The sequence below is a fragment of the Corvus moneduloides genome, chromosome Z (genome assembly GCF_009650955.1).
Source record: "Corvus moneduloides isolate bCorMon1 chromosome Z, bCorMon1.pri, whole genome shotgun sequence".
In the NCBI taxonomy this organism is placed as follows: Eukaryota; Metazoa; Chordata; class Aves; order Passeriformes; family Corvidae; genus Corvus; species Corvus moneduloides.
In genome coordinates this window covers 65,050,536-65,072,467 of record NC_045511.1, presented here as the reverse complement: position 1 = coordinate 65,072,467, position 21,932 = coordinate 65,050,536, and the positions used below count along the sequence as shown (strand labels likewise).

Below are 21,932 nucleotides of genomic sequence, written 5' to 3'. Positions count from 1 at the left end.
ATTTCAAATAGAGCAAGACAGCACAAAAAAAAAAAAAAAAACCAACCCAAAAACGAGGAGAACTTCTCTTGGATATCAATACAATATTCCAAGAAGGATCATGTTGAAGAGAGAAATTGGTAAGGGTAGGTAGGTATCATTTTAAGGCTTTCAGTGTTTATTATTAGCTGTCCATGGGGTTCTTTTCTTTCTTTCTTCTCTTCTGGTATGGTAAATGTGAACTTCATTTTGCAAAGCAGTCATCTGTTGTTCATTACTGCACTACTGACATGTTTTTTGGTTTTAATTACTTAACAGCCCTTAAACTTAATGCCTTTTGGCCAGTAGTCAGTAAAAGGCCCTGTTAAGTTATTTGATGTTCTCAAAAAAGCTCATTCTTTTGGAAGTTTTATGTGATTGCGTTAGTATTTATGTTCAGGGAGTTGGCAAGGTCGTATGTTTTTTCTGTTCACCTATGTTTTATGCGCTTTCTATTGAAGCATTGAGTTTAATTAGCATGTTAGGGTATTTCTTCACATGATAATGTTAGTTACAATAGCTTTCTTTCAACTTTGCAAGTTGGAGAGACACAGGGCATTCATGTTTAAAGGGATGTGGCAATTCTCTGAATGTTCATCTCAATATAAATTGGAGAGGGACACAGGAAGAGTTTGCATGTCCTGTGTTCATGTCCTGTTTCATCTGAACAGCATCAAGCAGACTTACTGCATGGCGCCCTACCACTTCTGCTTTGTGTGTCCAGTTTCTTAGACTATGAGTAGTACCAAAAGCTTTCACTGTATCTGAATTTTCTCATAACCATACTATAGTTACTTCCAATCAAAGGAAAAATAATTATGTAATACAATGTTTTACCATCTAAACAAGACAGGCCTTAGACACCAAAGCTGATTTTATGATGGGCAGCTCCACTGATCATTCTGTCACCACACCTGAGTTACATGATTCCTGTAAAATTATTTTAAGGCATATTAGCTGTGTAAGGCCTACACAACTATTGTCTTGCAGAACACAATTGTGAAATAAAACTCAGAGCTGTTAGTACCTAGTCCTTATTTGCATCTGTGATTCTGAATTGAAAAGGTATTGAGTCTCAGTGCTATGTCGTGCTCAACAGAAGTTGTTAAGAATATATCTGTAATGTCCTGTCCTTCAAATGGAGGAAAGAAACAGTTTACATTTTATCCTTACTTTGTTTCTGTTTGGTGCTCATGTATAAATGTTGTATCGATATTCCGTAAGAATACTTTCACCTCAAAACAGCTATTTTCCTTTAGTAAAGGTGAAAATCTAGTTGCAAGCAGCAATAGGAAGGCAGACTGTCTCAGAAGTAACTTCTGCTTGCCTCCTGAAAAACACATTTTTGTTCTTGGGAGGTAGAAGCTTCTTTTTGGAGAAAGACAGTTTTGATTTCTTTAATCCATGGGTCAGTGTGCTCTTACCTCTTTAGAAATGAAATTGTTTTGTGTACATGGACTAGGTTACAGCAATATGAGTCAGAAAAGCAGGAACATTTTGTCAGTACAGAACTTAACACAGGGTCCTCATATTTCACTGGCATATTTGCCTTTCATGAGATGCCTGACAACTTGCAAAATTTGACATTGAGTTCTTACAGCAGTCTTTCAAAAAAAAGAGGTGTCCAGACTTTTTTTTGGGCACTATTTTGTCCAGTTTCCTTAAGGGAAGGAAAGTGTTCAATTTTTATTAGTGTACCAATTTCCTTGACTCTCTTGCTGTTCACCTCACTAATCCAGAGGCATTTGAGCATGGGAGATGTCTGTGTTATTTTGCACTCTCACACAGCCCATCATCTGTCAGGAACTGGAGATTTGTGCCTGGGATTTGTATCATTATCGTACTGGTAAAGGTTGGGAAGGGCATTCTCTTCAGTGTGGCACTTAAGGCTTAGAATAGTAAGTGTTTCTAACAAAGAGCTCAGTCAGATAAATTAGCTTAATAAATATGTTGTTGCTAATACACGCTTGGATCATATGCACAGAGCATTAATCTATCTGCTGATAACTGATTTATTTGATGCAGTTTTAAGCCATCTTTTGAGACAGAATAAATCATACAGGTTTAGTTCTAAATGTTATTGTTTATATACAAAATACATATTTGTCCCTTGAGAACTAATGTTAAGAGTCACAGTAGCAACATTTTTATACTGCTTGTATTGTCAGACTGATTTTCGAGTGGGGTCACTAAGGTCTTAAAGACGGATGTCTGAGTTTACATTCATGCATACACATTTTGAAAGTTTAATATAGTAATTGATTGATATATTACTGGTTAAATAGAAATTTTAACATTTGATGGTAGATTTGTAATTTGCTAAGAATTAATTTGCTACCTGCTAGTCACTAATTTTAAGAGTGCAAGAGTATACATTAGTTTACTTGGGCTTTTTTTTTATCATTTGTCTTTACTACATTGCTATATGTAAAATTTAAAAAAACCCCAACTTTTCACTTCTAGCTTTTCTTTTTGGTAATATTTATTTTCCAAAATGCTGCCTACTCTAAGCAAGAATTTTATTCAGAATTCTAAAGTGAGATGTTAATAAACTCTGTGATGACAGGACCACTGTGATTTCTTTTTTGTGGTAGAAAATCTGTCAAGTGAGCAAAGATATAAATATGTTGTAGTTAAGTGAAGTTTTCTGAAGGACAGCAAAATGTTACCAAAGTTAACAGAATGATGACTTGGTTTGTTTTTATTTTTTTCTAATTTATTGTAAATCAGAATAGATTTTTGTATCGGTTTCAGTATCCAAAACTTGATCTGTTCACTGTGGAGGAATAGGAATATGTTTTCTGTAATGAATGCATCTTTAAAATGCATGCAACCAGTCTCAGTTTTAAAATCATACATGAAACTGTCTGATTGTGCTATTATTGTTATAATGATAACAAGAATCCGTAACTGCCCAGCTAAAAATCTAATTCGAATGCCTAGAATAGTAAGGGGAGAAATATGATAAGTAGTTGTCAATATTAAAACCAGCTGAAGGAGGAAGGCGTCAGGCCTTGTAGTAAGTAGAATGAAACAGCAGATTTCAGTATCCACAATCCTTTCAGTATTAAATTTTCAGTAAAATAAAATTACTTGTATATGAAAACATAGCCTTTCCCCAGCTCTCTTTTTTTTCCTGATCAGCTGATGAAGAGACTAGCAGCTCGCTGCTTTGCTGGCTTGTTAATTTTATCCCCACTAACTGTGATTTCCGATAGCCGGCCTGCTGATAGTGGTAAGGTAAATATCCTTTTTCATTGCCGTCTTGAAGATTCAGTAGAACTACATCACAGGCATGTGTAGGTGTGTAACACATCAAAAGTCGGTGTTCTCCATGTTTCAATGTACAACTGAGTGCTTGAGGAGAGCAATGACATTAACTGTTGACAGCCTTGCATGCTGTATTTAGTATTAGCTTTTCTAGCTTCCAAGATATGCAGAGAAATTTCCTTTTCTTAATCTTCATTAGTCTCAGTGGTTTATAGCGCATGTCCTGCTTTAGCCAGATGAATATTAATGAATTTGTGTGCAGATTTTTTTTTCCCTTCTCTTTTCTTCCTAACTCATCAGATCTCGAGCCTCCTTCGTAGTAGATATCTGAATGCTGTGGAAGCATGATGTAAATTGTCTTTTGATTATTAAGGCCTAGTTTCAGGCTGTCTCTCAGGATTCTGCTTTTGTGTTTGTCTGTGGATTTGCACATCGGAGGATGCATAGGAAACAGATTTCAAAATCCCACTGGTTTTTTAAACATGTCAGCTTATTTTGTGTTATGCATCAGGTTTTGTTCACAAAACGTTTTTGAAGAGACATTGTACACAATTGAGAAAAATTATGTCTGGGCTGTAATCACTTTTTTATATTGATTGTTATGCTCACATGATCATAAATATTAGCCATGTTTGGTGCCGTGGAGAAATGAAGGTAATTGCCTTAGGATTAGAGCTCTTTCAGCTACGAGAAAGGATTGATTAGCATTTGCATGTACTCAAGGCAATATTGAGAAGCAAAAGCGACAAATATCAACATCAGTTAGGTTCTGAGAAAGCGTTAATCAGAAAGCCTTAAATTTTAAGATTTTTATATTTTATTTTATTTTATTTTTTATTTTTGATTTCAGTTCTCTTATGACCTGGTACTTTTATTTATTTTCTTTTGTTGGCTTTCTCAAATCACAAAAAGTTCAGCTTCTTGCTTTATGACATGGATAGTGTGTGTGAACAGGTTCCCTTTATTCGTAGTTTGGTTTTTTGTAGCAATTTTTTTATCCCTCTGCATAGAGCTGCTGGGTCTGGTTAAAAGCTTATGTCCAGGTAATTGAAACAATTGAAATTAGTGTTCGTTGTGTGTGACTGTGTGTATGAATTGGGTTTTGGGGTGAGGTTTTTGCATCCCACGTTATGAGTGCTGTTTACAACAAACCAGTGTACTGTCAGTGCTTCTGCCTACCTCATGGTTACTATTCTAGAAGAAAAGTATACATTTTAGAGATTATTTTAACACTTAGGTGATTTAAAAGTTGCTTAAAAGGTTTGGAAGAGAAGATGGGTTGTTCCTGCCTAAAGTGTCTATTCTGTGTGTATGCACAAAGAACTGTGTGTGAACTGGCTTTGGGAGCTGAGCAGGATTTGGACTGTCCTGTTTGAAAACATATGGTGTCTAAGTCTGTTTTGCATGGAACTGTGTAACCCAGAACCAACACTGATGTGAAAAAATTAATGTTTGTTGTACACTTACTGAGACAATTCCACAGGCCATTATGTGTGAAACTCTGATTTGGTGTGGAATTCAAAGTTCATATAAATAACATGTGTATTTAGATGATAGTGGGATCCTTAGGACAAATTAATATTTAGTATCTCTTTGATTGCCAGTAACTCAGTTTCTTGTTGTACTCTTGTTCATAAATAAACTGAACATTTTGAATTGAATTACATGCATCCCATGGAGTTGCAGGGGTTTTTTATTGCTGTTTTTAAATACAGTTTTTTATTTCCCTTTGCAATATCTGTTTTGTTTAAAAATCATACTTTTTGAATATGGTTGTCAGGCAATTGAAGACGGCAATTTGGAAGAAATGGAGGAGGAAGTCCGGCTTAAAAAGCGAAAGAGGCGAAGAAACGTGGATAAAGATTCTGGGAAGGAGGATGGAGAGAAAGCAAAGAAAAGAAGAGGCAGACCCCCTGCAGAGAAGTTGTCGCCCAATCCACCCAAACTGACTAAACAAATGAATGCTATCATTGATACTGTGATAAACTACAAGGATAGGTGAGCTTGGAGACAGTCTATCTCTATTGCATGTGCTCTCTCCCTTCCTGCTGATATCACTCTTTACATTTTATAATGGCTTCATTTTTTTCAGTCTTTAGAAAGACTTGCTGACATGGCTTTTCTGAAAAGTAATTCCTCTTAGGACCTGATCCTGAAAGTCTCACACTTCATAGGGGTTTTTTTTAACACCCATCTGATAGAAAATTGTTGAAACACAATTTTAAAAAGTAAGAAAAAAGTAAGCATAGAGCTCTTGCTTAGGAATGAAGTCATTCTGCTCAGGATATGTACTTAAGAAAATACAGCTTGAGCAGGGTTTTCCTTCAATTTAGTGGTGCAGCATGTGTTGAAATTAATCTTTTCAAAGACATGGCTACAGATTTATTAATTCAAGTTTACATGGGTCTCACAATGAAAGACTGAAAGACTGCCCAGAATGTTCAGGGCTCATATCATGAGCATCAGAGCTGCCAAAAGAAAAAATACAGAAATACTGAAAATATGTTGTCCACATGAGAGATGGAAGCCTGTTTGTCAAGAAAACCCCATTTTCAGCATAAAAATATGCTAAATATTTGGCCTTTAGGAAAAAAGTATTCCTTCTGATGGAAATGTTATCTGAAGACTTCGGTTTTGCATATTTTCAAACCGCAAATCACCTATGCTTCATGAGCAAGAAATAGAGAATTAATTAATAATGCCTTTGAATCAGACTTGATTGCAAACATTGTATTTTAACTCAGTTTGTATCTGCCAAAAATCAGTAAAGCCTTCTTGTGTGTTTATCCCTTCTTTGCTGTACATTGAATTACTTAGATCATATAAGCACCTATTATAAACTAAGTTAATACTAAATGCATTCAGAGAAAGTCCGGAAGTACTTGCTCGGTGACCTGCACCTAGGTGTAACAATATATTTTTTGCCTGTAAACAACTTTCAGTCTGTGACTTTTAATGGCAGCTTGAACGCTGCCTTTTTTTGGAGTTACTGTTCTGGCTCTGCCTGTACAAGGGTAGTTTGGGTGGTACTTGGTAAAGCACATACTGCTGTGATCCATGATTTTTTTTGCACATAACTGTTAAAAGAACCATTCTGTGATCTGTGGGGTCTTTCTAGAGTACATCAAAAGGTATTTTATTGCATCACAACAGCATTCATAGCAACAAACAGGATGAGCAGCAAGCTGACTACAATCTCAGTATATTTAGCTTGCCATGACTCTCAGCCAAGAGAATAGCTGAGAAGGGAGAAGTGTTTAAGTTCACATGTTCCAGTCAGGGCTGCAAGGAAGCATCTCTGCCTTTTAGATCCTTGGCCTTGAAACTTCTCCTGAAGCCAAGCACTTCTGATCAGGGTATCTCTCACTTTTAAAATAGCAAAGTTGCTTCTGCTGGTCTCTAGTAGGGGATAGCTACTGATTGTAACTGATAGCTTCTGGGGAGGTTAAGGTTTTTTACCTGATGTTCATGCCCCAGGAAGTTCCTATCTGATTTCTGTCAAAAAAAGTTAACAACTGAGCTATTATGTTGTGACAAGGCATTGTGTTTCCTCTCCCAGGAGCCCACATTTATGCAAGACAGAACTGGTTCCCAATTTAAAAAGTGTATGGAGTTCTATTCCATAAGGAATTAAAAATGTGTCTTAAACTGAGCTCTTCAGTGCTTTTAAGTTATATGGAGGAGTTCCAAGTTTCTGCATTCTGTTTTTTTTGTGAGCTAGCATCAAACCACCCAATACTATGAAAGAACAGAATTACAAGTTTAGGCGTCAAGAAACTTTAATATCTTAAAATATTTGGGGTTAACTTTGCTCTAGAGTTCAATTAATACTTTCAGGATTTGCAGCTTTAGAATTAAGTGGCGTTGGAACCCTTCAGCTTTGTTGGGGGTTCATGTTTGTTCAGCTCTGGGCTTTTGTGTGTGTGAAGGCAATTGGGGCAAGTATAGAGGGACAGGTTAATTGGAAGAAAAGTAGGCCATGAGTTTCATCTGGGGAAAAAAAAGGGTTTTCATGTATTTAGTATTTGAATGCTTGAAATCATCTTTGTCTTTAGCTTAAATTTTCAGTGCTAAGAGATGCTTCATTTTTTCTTTATGATAAGTCCAGAGGGCTCGTCCAGACCATGGAGAACTGATTGTGTCCCAAAAGGTGGTCAGGTGATACCCATCCAAAATCATACTGAGTTAGGCCTGAGTTACTTTGTCAAAGCCAATCCTACAAAACTTAATAAGTTTTGTGCAGTTTAAAGGGCAGCATGAAAAAAAGTAAAAAGAATACGTTACTAAACTAATACGTCTTTGAGCCGTTTTTTTCATATTTTCCCTTGCTTTTGAGAAGAGTTGCTTGTAAATACAGAACCACTTTTCTGTTCTTATTAACGCTTTAAAAAAAAAAACAAAAAACAAAAAAAACCATAAAATCCATGGTGCTCACAAAAATCTAAAATGCTAGTTGGCTGCTTTTCTGTGGTGACACTGCCTAATGTTGATGCAGGGAAGGATTCTCCAAGTGCTTTCCTAACTGTCTAGTACTTGACTTCAGTTGTAAGCATCTGGTGACAAGGACCATCCTTTCCTTCCTTATGTAAAAAACATCCATCAAAATTGACTGGGTTATCTATGTCAAGGAAAGCTAAAGATTTCAATACAAACAATAAGCTCTAGTAAATAGTAATTGCACAGTTCCAACTTAAATGTGAAGATCAAAACTAGTTTAAACAGACATATTGGCAATATTTGAGGTAAATTTTCAGTGTGGAGAAGTGCAACATACGATTCTCTAAAAAGGAAGTCCAGAGGTAGTTACCCCAGTACTTGTAAACCTCAGTTAAAGTACTCCATGCAAGAAACTGGAAGTTTCTTGTCTGCTGTTTATCTCTGTCAAGTCCTTAGTGCAATTCCAACCTTTTGATTTAGATTTTTCTCTTTTATGCAGTACAGTTTAGCAATCCTCCAATTTCCTTTTATTCCCATTGTGAATCCCAATGTGATGCTGATTTTAATGAAACATTCCATTGACAATAAGTTTAATAATTCTTAGAGACAAATTTACAAGTAAAAGCTGATTTTCTTCGGATATTTCTAGAGAGCTAGAAACACACTGGAGGAGAAAAAACTGCAGTAAGATTTGACTTGACTGGCAGGCAGCATTAATTTCCTGAAATTAGGGTATCTGGGGTGTGTCCAATATAGCAAAGAAAATAGTTAAAAAAAGAGAAAAAGGACGAAGATGGAAGACACTGAGAATGTTCAGCTTGGACTGCTTGAATGCCTTTGGTGTGAGAGTTGTTGAGGTTTTTTGTCAAGTTGACAGTACTTGATTCTTGCAGCCTCTTTTGCATTGGATTCCAGTACTGGGTGATGTGCTTCAAGATTTTCTTCATATTGATAGGCATTTCTTTATCTTATCTTCATATTTATCTTTGTTAAACTGGAAACAGATAGCTGATATCTCAATCTGAAGAACAGTGGGGTACATGCTCCAAATCATTAAGTAAAAATTACGATTGAATTCACTACTCCCTTTTTAAACAGCACCTGTGCTCTCATTACTCAGCTTTCAGTATCAAACTGTAAACATGTAGTGGTACTATAGATGCAGATCCTTTTTTACTCTTCTGCACTGCTTTGCCATCAGAGGGAAAGCTGAATTAATCTAGGTTTCATCCATACTGGTTTAAAATGGAGAACAGATCTTTAATGAAGCAAAAGCAGGAGAGAAAAGATGGTCAGAATCCTCTGAGTTCTAGTCATCTGATCTAGTGAAAGATGTTCCTGCCCACCCATGGCAGAGAAGTTGAACTAGCTTATCTTCAAAGGTCATTTCTGACCCAAACCGTTCTATGATTCTATGATTTTGCTAAAGTATTTTTTAGGGTACCACAGGAACATTATAAGCTAATATGAAAGAAAGAGGAGATCTAATATCTCATTAATCTGAGTCAAAAGAAGTAAAAATATCTAATTGAAGGCACTGTTGAAAAAGGAACTGCTAAACTGGAAAGAAGATAACAAAAAATTTCTTGGAGAATTTGTGTTGGCATAGATCACAATATATTTATGATACGTAGTAAAAATGAGCAGTGTCCTGGCCAAAATTAAAACATCAGTAGTGGTGTGATAATCACAGCGGACTGGACGCAGTTAGGTCTGGAGTAAAAGAAACGGCATGAAGTAAAGTACCTCAGAGTGCATTATATGGTACTCACAGACCAAAAATAAGAAACTTTTCTTCTGATTCAGGTGTCAGTTCAAGCAGAACTGACAGAAAAAGAATTACCTGGGCAGAGAAATTATTGATTAAAACCAACTATGTTCCATCAATATTGTCCAGACATAAGAAAACAGGAGCCTTACTGTGATGCTGTGTGGATGTGGATGCCTTACTGTGTGGATGTGGAAATATTCATTATGGGTGTATGTCATTACATGTGATACTGTTAATGCTTCTGAGTTGCTGTATATAGTACTTGAATGCTTTTCCATTCAAAAAAGATTAGTTTACACTGAGACAAGTGTAAATAATTATTTCAGTAATAAGTAGCATGGGAGAGCTTTACAGGAGCAAACAGGTTGGTTTGTTTATCCAGTCTTGAGAGGGTAAGATGATTGCTCTTAATAAATTCACCTGGGAAAGAAGGGAAGCATAAACACAGGAAGTGTAGAAACACGTAAAAATACAAGATGGTGGTCACAAGGTTATATGACTGGAAGCGTTTATTAAATCACACAAGTTTTAATTAAGAGTTCTGTAATCTTTCCATATGGAATAGTAGGACAGAAATAACTAGATAGATTTGGCCTTCGTTCCTTGATTTAAAAAGTTCTATGTGATAAACCAAGACCCTAGATTCAGGGACCTGGAAACATATTTCCAGTTACACATTGATCCTGTTTCTCCCAAGTAAAGTATATGCATCATCTTTGCAGACTCCATTTGCAGTGCATATTAATCTGAGATTTTGTTGCAATTACTTATTAAACTAAGATTTAAGTGCCTTTACACCCTTGTACCTTGTTCTAACCTTGCAGTGTAAAACACCTGTTTAGAAGAGAGCAAGTTGCAATTCATCAGTCTGACATTATTGTCACACATTTTTCTAGTTCCCAGTCTTTTATTTTGTCTTGCTTTCCCTCTAAAATTAGGAATACCCATAGAAATGAATGTCATAGAATCGTATGTTATGTATGTTATGTTTTCACTACACAAAACCAAAGAACCACAGAATGGGTCAGTTTGGGTGGGACTACAGCAGATCATCTGGTTTAACCTCCCTGCTGAGACAGGGTCATCCCAGAGCATACGGTACAGGGTTGCTCCCAACATTTCTTGAATATCCCCAGTGAGAGAAACTCCACAGCCTCTCTGGGCAATCTGTTCCAGTGTGTGGTCACCCGCACAGTAAAGCAGTTCTTCCTCAGGTTGAGGTGAAAGTTCCTGTGCATTGGTATCTGCATGTTCTTTCTCATCCTATTGCTTGGCACTATCAAATCAGTTTGGCGCACAAAAAGTAGTTTGTATGTGCACTTAAAATGCTTTAGCCTTTTGAAAGAAGGGGCAGTTTTATTGCTGATAGAAATTCTTGTCAGAAAATTCAGAATAAGGAATTTTTATGCCAGATTTGAGCCCTAGCTGCTGATCTGCATCATACACATGCAGGCTTAAAAATTATATTTTTCCTCTTGTGATGGTTTTTCTTTATGGTTTATTTCAGAGGAAGACAAGCTGTAAGTTTAGCTTTCTTTTCCTGATGGTTAAAATTAAGTAGAGAAAATGAATCATACTTTATTCTGGCAGGATTAGGGAAATGATTGTCCCTCTGTAATCAGCACTGGTGAGGCCACACCTGAAATCCTGTGTTTTGGGCCCCTCGCTCCTAGAAGGATACTGAAGTGCTGGAGCATGTCCACTACCATGAGAAGGGTAATGGAGCTGGTGAAGAGTCTGGAGCACAAGTCCTATAAGGAGCAGCTGAGGAAGTTGGGGTTTTTTAGCCAGGAGAAAAGGAGTCTCAGAGGAGAAGTTACTGCTTTCTACAACTGCTCCCTGAAAGAGGTTCAGCCTCTTCTCCTTGGTAACAAGTAACAGAACAAGGGGAAATGGCCTCAAGTTGCTCCAGGGGAGATTTAGACTGGATATTGGGAAAAACTGCATTGAAACAGTGCGCAGTCATTGGACCAGGCTGCCCAGGGAAGTGGTAGAATCACCGTCCCCAAGGTGTTGAAAAGGTGTGAGGATGTGACACTTACTGGTAGACTTGGAAGTGCTGGGTTAATGGTTGGACTGGATGATATTATAGGTCTTTTCCAACCTAAATAATTCTATGATTCTGTCATTCATACCTTGTAATCCTTCAACTTCCTTACAAACCTACTGTTTACTTTTGCTTTGCATCAGAATATAGTGTTTCCTGTCTGGGTTCCAGTTTGATACTACCACTAGTTTGCATTAACTTTGCATAAATAGCAACAGCTGAATTCAGGGGTCCTAGGATGCTGATAGGTCTGTTCCATACAGTGATTTCATTTGTTTCTCCACCTTCCATCTGATCTGTTAATAGATTTAAGGTAAGGACTTGCATAGTGTACCAATTAACTTCACAAAGTCTCCTCCTGGAGACATTAGAATGTTTACTACATTCTAATAAGGATATAAAAAATTGAAGGGTGAAGTTTGTGTGTCTTTTTCCTGCTTGGCAAGAGACTACTCCTGTCTGTGGTGTTTAGCATTTTGTTCACTGCATCATTAAAGCCAACATGTTGAAATTTGTGCCCATAGTACTCTTAATTTTGATGACATAGCTCTAGGTGAAATGGATTTTATTCAGTCTTTTCAGCTGTTTTCTTAAGTTGCCGGTTTTTAGCTGTTGTAAAATGGTGAGTAACGCAATTAGCCATTACTGATCTAACTATTGGTAATTAATTATGCCAGCTGATACTCTTGGGTATTCAAACACACAGAGTAAGTAATTCTTACTTATATCCAAGCCCTAGTTATGGAGTATGTAGCCATATGTCAAACGCAGGAGTTACATGTTTAACTATTTTTACCCACTTCCATTTCAGTGGTGGAGACAGGTTTACCATGTACTACTGTAGTCAGTTCCAAAAAGGAGCCATTAAGCACTGATGAAAATTAATCATGTCCCTACATAGCTGGGTTACTGTTGAAAGTCACTATGCCAGCTCTTGTCATTCTCCTCCCCCACACTCGCTTTTCTTTTAAATACCATCTTTGTGAGTTGCATTTGATTCAAAGTTGTAGTTTTCAAGCCGTGGTTCTGTTTGTGAGCACTCTGACTTGGGCAAGCATGAAGGACTCTTCATTCTACCCACTCTAAATTTACTTTCATTATTTGTTAAACGTTTGAAATTTGCCGGAAATACGAGAACATCTTGCAGTTTCAGCTTCATAGTTACCTCGCCTTTTGAAATCAAAGGAGAGAGTCTTGGTAGTAATATACTTTTAACGGGCCTGTGCCAGCTGTCAAACAAATAGAAAAGGAGCCTCATACAAACGAGGTTCCTGCATTTAATTTCACCAAAGACAATACTGACTAAAAGGGTGGAATTGTATGCTTGTATGCACCTTGTAAGCAGTTTGACAGAAATGAAAGAAAATTAGAAACATTGCACACAAATATTTTTCTGAGCAAAACCATTTTTTAAATAAGCAGTATTTCTTAATGCTTTTTTAACTTGTGCAGCATTCAAGTGTTTTTAATGTGAGCACACATGGGACTAACATGTTGAGCTGATGCAGTAGCAGTGAACTGTCACAGTTCTTTCACAGTCAGATCTTTTAATTTATTCCGCTCCTTCTTCCTTTCAGCACGTAGCCTGCTAGTTGCTAGGCAACCATAAGTGTTTTTTTACTGCGCATGATTTTTATGTGGTAGTAGTTGTGGTTATTATTTTCTAATAAATGGGCAAAAGGATTAAAATCAGAGTTGCATTAATAATTACTACTTTTCTCTTACTGTATCCACAACACAGCAATTTGAGATTGTTAGAAAAGATTACATTCATTTATAGTATGGATGCACATGTACAAAAGGGAGAGTGCAAGATAGTACTTCTTTGTGTAGGTTCTATAAAAATGATAGAATAAGCTGTTATTGATCTGAGTAGACAAAATCAGGCTGTAGTCTTCTGTCATATCCTTAATGCTTTTTTTTAATGGCCTTAAATGATTTTAGTAATTAATTACATCAAGCAAAAGCTTAAGGGTTTTCTATGGCATTCTTTAGTTTAATAGAATAGTGTGAACAAATCACAGTTGGCTGGTTTTGCACCTGGAAAATAGAATATTTCTGTTCAATAGTTTATGAGTTGTATTTTTAATATGAAATACCATATAAGGGTGGGTGTGTTGGTGTAAAAAAGAGAAAAAAATACAGCCATGAGATTAAAAGCTATAGGCATCAGGAGCTGTTTCAGTAGGACAAATAGGCTAAACATGTTTTAAAATTTGATCAGAATTTATTGGTGTCTGTTTCCTTTTTAATGAAGTGTTTCTATTCAGTATTAAACTCTGAAGCACAGCTGAGGAAACCCCAGCATCAGTGGTTCAGTAATTTTACTCAAATAGAGATTTCTGTTAAGGCTGCTGAAATTAAAACACAGCAGTGATAGTCCTTCTGTACAGCTAATCCACATTCATACTGTACCGAGGTGCAGGTAGGTAAAGTTACAGTGTGCCATGTAATGGTGCAACAGGATACTGCTTCGTTTTGCTTTGCTTTTCCTCAGGATCAGTGCCTTGCTTGTATAAGGTGGGCACTGATCACTTAATGAATAGTTGAATTCCCCCTGGGCTTCTTTATAATGCTCCTAAGGAGTCCAAATGTTTTGCAGATGCAAAACTCCTTTATAGCATTTTATTCTCATTTTATAAAAGGGGAATATAAACTTAGATTTTAAGATACCATTTGGGCCTCAGAGATCCAATTGCTGGTTTTCATAGTGTTGTGTATGTTTAGAAGAAATTCTATGGATCACAGGTGCAGCTGTTACTGCTCAGCACTTCCTTCTATGATCAAAACAAAAAAGAAAATGAAGTCCTCAATTTTCAAAGAAATAGAAACACACATTAGTTTAGTCAATTGTATAGAATGTATTTAATGCATTGCTTTTCTTGTATTGCTTCCAGTTTCACTTTGTGAGGGTAGTCTGTGATGCAAACAGGTTCTGTCATGCAGCATGACACAGGCACACAGGTCAAGAACAAGATTGGTGCCTTTAAATCCATTGTATAACCACTTGGATGGGGAAAGTATGAAAGTAATGAATTTGTGAGTCCATACCAAAGGAGATAGCAGGTACAGTGGCCAGAATTTCACAGTTACTTGCTGGCAGGAGGGAAATTTTAAGACTTGGCTGTGAACAGCTACCTGGCCATTTTATGCTTGCTTCTATTCTAGTAACAGGATGCTTCCCAAATGAATTAGATCTGTTGAAGTTGCTAGTAGCTGCTGCCGAGGTGCCAGTGGTCTCTGTGAGTGTCTATCCCAACAGCTGTATAGAGTAGATAGATTTCACTGTCCTCTCCTGCAACAGGGACGCACCGTACGCCCACTGCCTTGCCTCACCTGCAGCGACCGTGCCCAGGAGCTCACTCAGGCGTGTGCCACAACCTTGCCGAGACCAAGGAGGTATCTTGGCAGCTACTGCTGAGCAGGCAAGGGCTGCTGCTGCTGCTGCAAGTCAGACACAAATGTACGGGATGAGACAGAGGCTTTTGGTTTCTATGTCTGCATTGAATGAAAAAATACTCTAGCTGCCAGTTGGTCCCAAGATTTTGGTAGAACAATGCTGATTAGTAGTCTGCAGGTAGAGTATTTAGATTATCATCCCCTGTGATGGAAGGAACAGCATTGTCGCAGGACCAAAATGAGAACAGCAAAAAATTGTGCATTAGGTGAGCACCAGATACCTAGGAAGTGAGGAAAATCTCTTTATTCCTGCTTGTTCATTAATCTGTCAGGTCCATGAGAAAGATTGTACCTTCTCCAATTCTGATGTTATTTCAGGCATTAAGAAATGCATGCTGTATAGTAAGCATTTGTTACTTCCATAAAGGTCAGAGCTGTTGCCATCTTTTTGCTTTTTATCATCCTTTTTCTCCATTGCAGAATTCCTTTAGTTAACCTGCAATTCCGTTTTAGTTTAAAGTGTCTGATAAGGTCCTGCACCACTCTGGAGGGTGGCTGCAAGAGAAAGCTCAGGTGGATACCCGAACTTGGTAGCCTTCTTGCCCAACTCCTGTGGAGTTTGGTGTTCCTGAGATACTGTCTGAAAATTCAGCTGAGAAAGCAGGGCATTTCTGGAGTAGCTGTGAGAGAAGGAAGCGTGTGAATTGCACTGAGAAATGCTTGTGAATGCTGTGTGCAGTTCTTCACAGGAGAGCTCTTTTCTGCTACTCAGTGAGAAAAATTGGGGGGAAAAGAAAACCAAAAACAAACACAAAAACAACTAAGCCCACAAGTGTCATCAGCACATTTCCTCTCGAGGTGACTTACAGCCACATATTATTTGCAAAATGACAGGTAAGAAGATTTTAAAAAGATTTCAATATGAAAGTGTTAAAATAACTATTAAAAAAGGATAAACAATGGGAACGTATGGGAATCTTAGAAAATTCGGATTCCTCTACGTTATAGGCAGTGTTCTGAGAGTATAAAAGTTTTATAGATAATATATCACTTTATTTCAAATGAATGAAGAAGTACAATTTGCAGTAGTGTTTTTCAATATAGTTGGAATGATCTTCCCAGAAACCCAACAGTCATTAATAGAAGTTACTCATTTTTTGTTGTTCTAACATCAAGTTAGTCTAATAGCAGTCAGCATATAGTATAATGGAAATCAGTATGGTTTGCTATAATGAGGAGTTACAAGATCAACTATATAGTGATCAAGAAGAAGATGACAAGAGTGACAGAAGGGAGACTTGCTAAAAATCACTGAACAAAATTAAGGAAACAGTAAGAGTGTACTCAGCAAAAGACTGTGGAAATCAGATGCAAATCCTGATTCTTCTTTCATAAAGCCTCTTATACATATTCATCTCTAATGATGTTAGATGTGAATGACGTATTTATGATACGTTATGACAACAGTTTCAAATTTAAAATTGTAAGTTAATTATCGGTACCAAATTTGAAAATCAGGGTTCCGTTTCTAATTCTTTGAAAGAATAACTGTGATTTTATTTTATTATTTTAATTTTTCCTTATTAGATTGTGCATGTGTGTTTTGTGAGAAAGTTGTAGTCGTTCTTTTCATTATGGCTTTGTTTTTCTCAATAGTTCAGGACGGCAGCTAAGTGAAGTTTTCATTCAGCTCCCATCTAGGAAAGAACTACCAGAGTATTACGAATTGATTAGGAAACCAGTGGACTTCAAAAAAATAAAGGTAAGGAATGAAGGAATTTTGGAAGTGGAGATCCTTCCATTTCTTTTTGCTTTACGCAGGGGTGAGCATAAAGCTGTTTTTAAAATAACAATATGAGTATTTCATGCACCTGTATTGGTGGAGTAGATTTTAAACATTGTCACACACCTTGTAAGTAATTTTGTTTAGTGTATATTGCCGTATATCACTGTAATTTCAAGGTCAAATCAAACTATAGTAGTGTGACATGAATGACACGCTCAGAAATGACATCTCGGTGCCTTTTTTTGCAAAGACCTAATAGTGAATCTGTCAAGAGCTCTGGTAAAAACACACTGTTTGCAAAGATTTAATAATTCTAGGGCAATATAGCTATCCCTACCTTTAAAATCATAGAACCATAAATATCCTGGATTGGAGGGGACGAACACATATCATCAAGTTCAACTCCTGGCTCTGCACAGGACACCCCAAGAATCACACCAGTGCCTAAGAGTGATGTCCAAACACTTCTTGGACTCTGTCAGGCTGGTGCTGTGTCCCCTGCCCTGGGAAGCCTCTTCTAGTGCCCAGCCACCCTCTGGGGGAAGAAACTTCTCCTGATACCCAGCCTAAACCTCCCCTGACACAACTTCAGGCCGTTCCCTCGGGTCCTGTCACTGTCAGGACAGGAGAAGAAGAAAGTGCAGAGATCAGTGAGAGAGAGAGATCAGTGCCTGCCCCTGCTCTTCCTCTCATGAGGAAGCTGTAACTGCAATGAGTTCCACTCAAATCTGCTCCTCTCCAGGCTAAACAAACCAAATTAACTCAGCTGCTCCTTGTACAGCTTCCCCTCTGGACCCTAGCCTCGTATCTTGGAAGAGCCAGGTCAGATCCAAACAGTGTTTGGCAGATGGGGTCTGGGTGGCATGTTGCACCTTAGGTGATGTTGTAATTCTGTATCTTTCACTTGTGTTACAGTTACTTTGTTTCTTTGCTGGAAAGACAAAACTGGAACTTCTTTTACCAAAAGAACTCTTATTTCTCTTGCTTTTAACCCTTGCAGTTCACAAAGAAATTGCTTAATTTTTGCTGCTTTACCTTGATGCATTTTTTGAGTACTACCTTAACAACATGGTTGAAGACTTTCTGTGTTTTAAACAGATCCTTATCTTGATGCTTAGGTAAATTTTTTTAAGAGAAAGCCTTTAATGTGTTGACTCATATTAATTCAGTGTCCTCTCTGCTGTTCTTCTTTCTGCACCACTGCCCATTAATACTTGTTTTCATTTCCTCAACAAATGCAACAGGAAAGAATTCGCAACCATAAATATCGGAGTCTTGGGGATTTGGAGAAAGATGTCATGCTGCTGTGTCACAATGCTCAGACATTCAACTTGGAGGGATCTCAGGTCTGAATGAGTCAATTTCTGTTGAACATACAGGTTTCCCCTATCTAATGTTTTCAGTGCTTGTTGATTATTATTTTTGTATATAAACTCTCTGTTTCAGATCTTACTTTGAGTAGAGAAAAATGTCCACATTCTTAGAATCCAGAATTCACTGGAAACTGCTGCAGTGTGTATTTTCAGAAAAATTGGTTTTAATACTAAATCTGAGATCAGTTTTTTCTGATATGTGTGTACTTTAAAGCTGCAGTAAGACTTTTTGAATCGCTGGTAAAAAGCAGTATGTGTAGAGTGATACATCAGTTTAGGTTTTCCACAGTGGATCACAGAAGGAGCAGATGTAACAGTATAGCTCTAGGACAGGATGTTGAGGAAATACATCATAGAAAACTCTTCAGTTCTGCTCATGGAAGATAAAAATTCAAGGTTGTTCATCAGTATATATAAAGCTTTTCGTCCTCTGAAGCCTCTGGTTTTTAAAATTTTTTTAGTGTTGAAAGGTCAGTGTCCATTTTAAGAGAAAGTAGTAATAAATCCCAGATGAGTCTCAGAGGCTTAGAAGGCAAACTCATCTCAAACAGATGTTTTGTACACACTGATGGGCTCAGAATTCAGAACAGGGTGCTGATCCAAAAGGAAATACTATGAAATCTTGATGATAGATAAGAAAGATAAGAGACCGATGAGAAAGTTGTCTCACAATACAGTGAAACACAGTCTTGGATGATTATTTTTATATATGAGGTCCAAAAAGTGTGATGCAAAAACAATATTCAGTCGAAACAGAGACCATGAAGACAGCTTCCATAACGTGCAAGAGATAAGAAAAGATGTTAATAGAAGCCTAAATAAAAGTAAGCTGAAGGATGGTGCTGCCAATAACAAATGTCTGCTTAAAATTTGTAAACATTAGTGATAACATTTAGCTAAACTGGAGAGTTTATGTTAAAATTCGAGAATTAAAAATGAGTATGGAATTAATTATGAAGAATTGTTGGATTCAGTTCATCATTTAGTGATTATTTTTGATATCAAGAGACAGAAAATGCTTTCTGTAATATGTACATGTGGTATTTTTACTGTCTTCAGTTATATGGAAACAACTACAAATAAATCAACTGAAAATACTTTTTGAAGTAAATTAATTATGTTAGAATGCTTAGGACAAAATTTTGCTACGTGTCCAGATGTAAATTTTCAGTTTACTGCTTATTCATATAGCAGTAAAACAGCTATAAGTATCTAATTATAACCAGACGGGGAAAAAAGTAAAGGAAAATTAATAACAAAAAGTATGACTGAAACTTCAGAAGATGGTAAGAATTCGTAGAGTAGATAAAAAGAGGTAAAGAAAAACCAGTATTGAAATGGGAAAAATAATGAAATCATCAGAATGACTCAACCTGCTTATGGAAAACTGGTCTCTTGTTAGGCAGAGGTGGTAGAATTGAGAGGAATAATCCTGAGTGGACAGAAGTGTTAGTAGATATTGCTACTCTGTTTGGAAATAATATGGCATGTATCAGTGTTGTAGTATTATTTTCTGTTCCAGAAATTAATTATTAATGACCAGACCTAATATTACTTTTTATAGCACGAAGCCCAAGTAATTTGTGTCTAAGATTTTTCTTTTTTTTTTTTTTTTTTTTCCTGTGAAGTTCTCACACCATTCATTTTGATTTCCCCTGAGCTGCAGGATACTTCTGCAGTAGTCCTCCAGTTTTCCAGGCCTCCTTGCTACCATGTGTTCTTTGTTACAGTTCTGGTATAACTTTGCTCTGACATACCAATTGACTTCAGTAAATTAGATTACTTGTGTGTGCACTCAGAATGAAAGGGCTAATTCAGGTTGTTGTTTAAGCACACAGTGACTTCAGGTGTTCTCTTAGTGTGGTGCATGCTGCTTTTCCTTGGAGCAAAGCAGTTCCATCTGAGATGGAAGCTTGTTCAGGGTTTTCAGGGATAGAATGACTTTGTGTGTTAAGGCTTTTGTCCTCAATGTTTTGGAAAGCTTACCATGTTGTAATGGTGAAATGACACACAGACATGTACAGGGTTAAAAATGCCATGTCAAACAGAAGATTTCTCATGAATGTTGTCATTTGTTGAGAAGTTCTTTTGTTGTTACTTCTCCCTTTTTGAAGAAAGTTCTACTGTCATTGTTGCTTGATTTTTTGAAACCTGTTAGAATTGGGTTTTTGTCAAAATAATAACATTTCTATTTGCACAGCTTTTCATGAAGCAGCCCTGTGGATTTTTTTGTGTATCAAAATAGATATGAATATTACAAGTAATTCCACATAAAGAAGGTTAAAACAATTTTTGAAACCCCTGTGTTTCATTGGGAAACTCTGAAAGTCTGGGTCACATTGATGCCCTAACTATGTAGTACCCAGCATTAAAAAAATAAAATTTTGTACAGGTCTTTAATTCTTTTTGTCTTAGAATAGTGAGAGTGAGAAAAAACAGAAGGTTAGTTGAAAGAGCCATTCCTAAGAACAATTGAATAAGCTAGGCTTATTTATATGAAAAATAAATAGTTCTCAGGAGGAATTTGGCAGGTTCTATCAAGAGCTGACTTGAAAAGAAGTAGCTATAAGAGAAAGTCAATTGTTATTTGACTTTAAGGAAGCAAGTTCTGGTGTCTCACGGCTCTCTAATGTTATAAGACAGGAGAGCAACCTTTTCAAAACATTCATGATTATTTTTTATAGATAATAGATATAAAAAATTTTACCATGACTGAGAGCAGTCAAACATCTCATAACAAAAAGCACAGAGGAACTTACAGAATGGGGAACAATCCACAGTGAGAGGCAGTCTTTCAAAAAAAGCACTTGGTGGTCAAGTGAAAAAAGTAGGAACTGGATATTTCATGTTAGGTATTCTGAAGAAACTTTTTCTAATTCAGTTTGTCGAACCCACAAAGTATTAGAGCAATTTTACCATGTTTAGTGTACAGATTGCATAATGGCAGCCAAAAATCCTTCCATTATCTTTTTCACAAATACCTAGCATCCCCTTATACAAGAAAGTGTATTTAGGCAGAAGAGTAGAATGGCAGACAGCCAAGGTAGATGATGATGATGATGATGATGATGATAAAATCAAATGCAGTCTGTGACTCTGTACTTTTCTGGTGATTATTCTTAATTGTTTAGTGCTGAATTGTCCAGTGCTTGTTTTCTGACATTTTACAAAACAAACTGCACAAGATTATTTGTTCACATGATGGCAAAGAACCAGATACTCGGCAACACAAGATTTTTACTGTGTTAATCTAAGAAATGTGTTACAAGCCAGAAGTAGTCACTCTTGAGAGTCCCCCCATGTTTGAGGTTAAAGAGAAAATCTGATGATTTATCCAAGATACTTTGGATACTACAGAATGTTTAAGAACACGTGTTCATTTTAGAGCAAGCCCTAATTTTTTTTCAGTCTTTTTAGATCTGAGAGGAAGGATGGGATGAGCTGCTTGAGATAAATTATTTTCCTTGTAGCCACTTTGGATTTCAGAAGAAAACTAAAGATAATTAAATGATGGCTAGCCATTTGTCATTATTAACTGTATTGCCAGACAATAAACCATGTTTTAATTAAGGTGTTTACTGCTGAAGTCTTTTCCTTTGGCAGATTTTCAAAGCTGTTGTGATCTGATGAAAATGCACTGTAGTTCCTATGGTAGTAGAAATAATAAAAAAAGCCACTAACTAGACATTTCAGATGTAATACATTGTAAGAGTTGTTTCTTTGCAGCTCACTACTGATAAATTTCTTCATTTAGAGCAGGAAGAATTAATGTTGGCATTTCTCGTACAATTCATGCAACAAACATTGTTACTTGGTACTTGAAAATGCCAT

The 21,932-nt window shown here is 36.8% G+C and overlaps 1 protein-coding gene across 6 annotated transcripts in view; it reads left to right on the top strand.

The window, feature by feature from the left end:
- SMARCA2 (SWI/SNF related, matrix associated, actin dependent regulator of chromatin, subfamily a, member 2) overlaps nt 1–21,932 on the top strand; it is a 121,697-nt gene that overhangs the window by 96,758 nt on the left and 3,007 nt on the right. For 5 of the 6 annotated variants that reach the window (XM_032096663.1, XM_032096659.1, XM_032096661.1 and 2 more), the window contains 3 exons: nt 5,069–5,286; nt 16,599–16,704; nt 17,973–18,074. In XM_032096663.1, the coding sequence (XP_031952554.1) occupies nt 5,069–5,286; nt 16,599–16,704; nt 17,973–18,074 (426 nt within the window). Of the gene's footprint in view, nt 1–3,150; nt 3,259–5,068; nt 5,287–16,598; nt 16,705–17,972; nt 18,075–21,932 lie in introns of those variants that run through there. The other variant, XM_032096664.1, reaches the window with a different exon arrangement.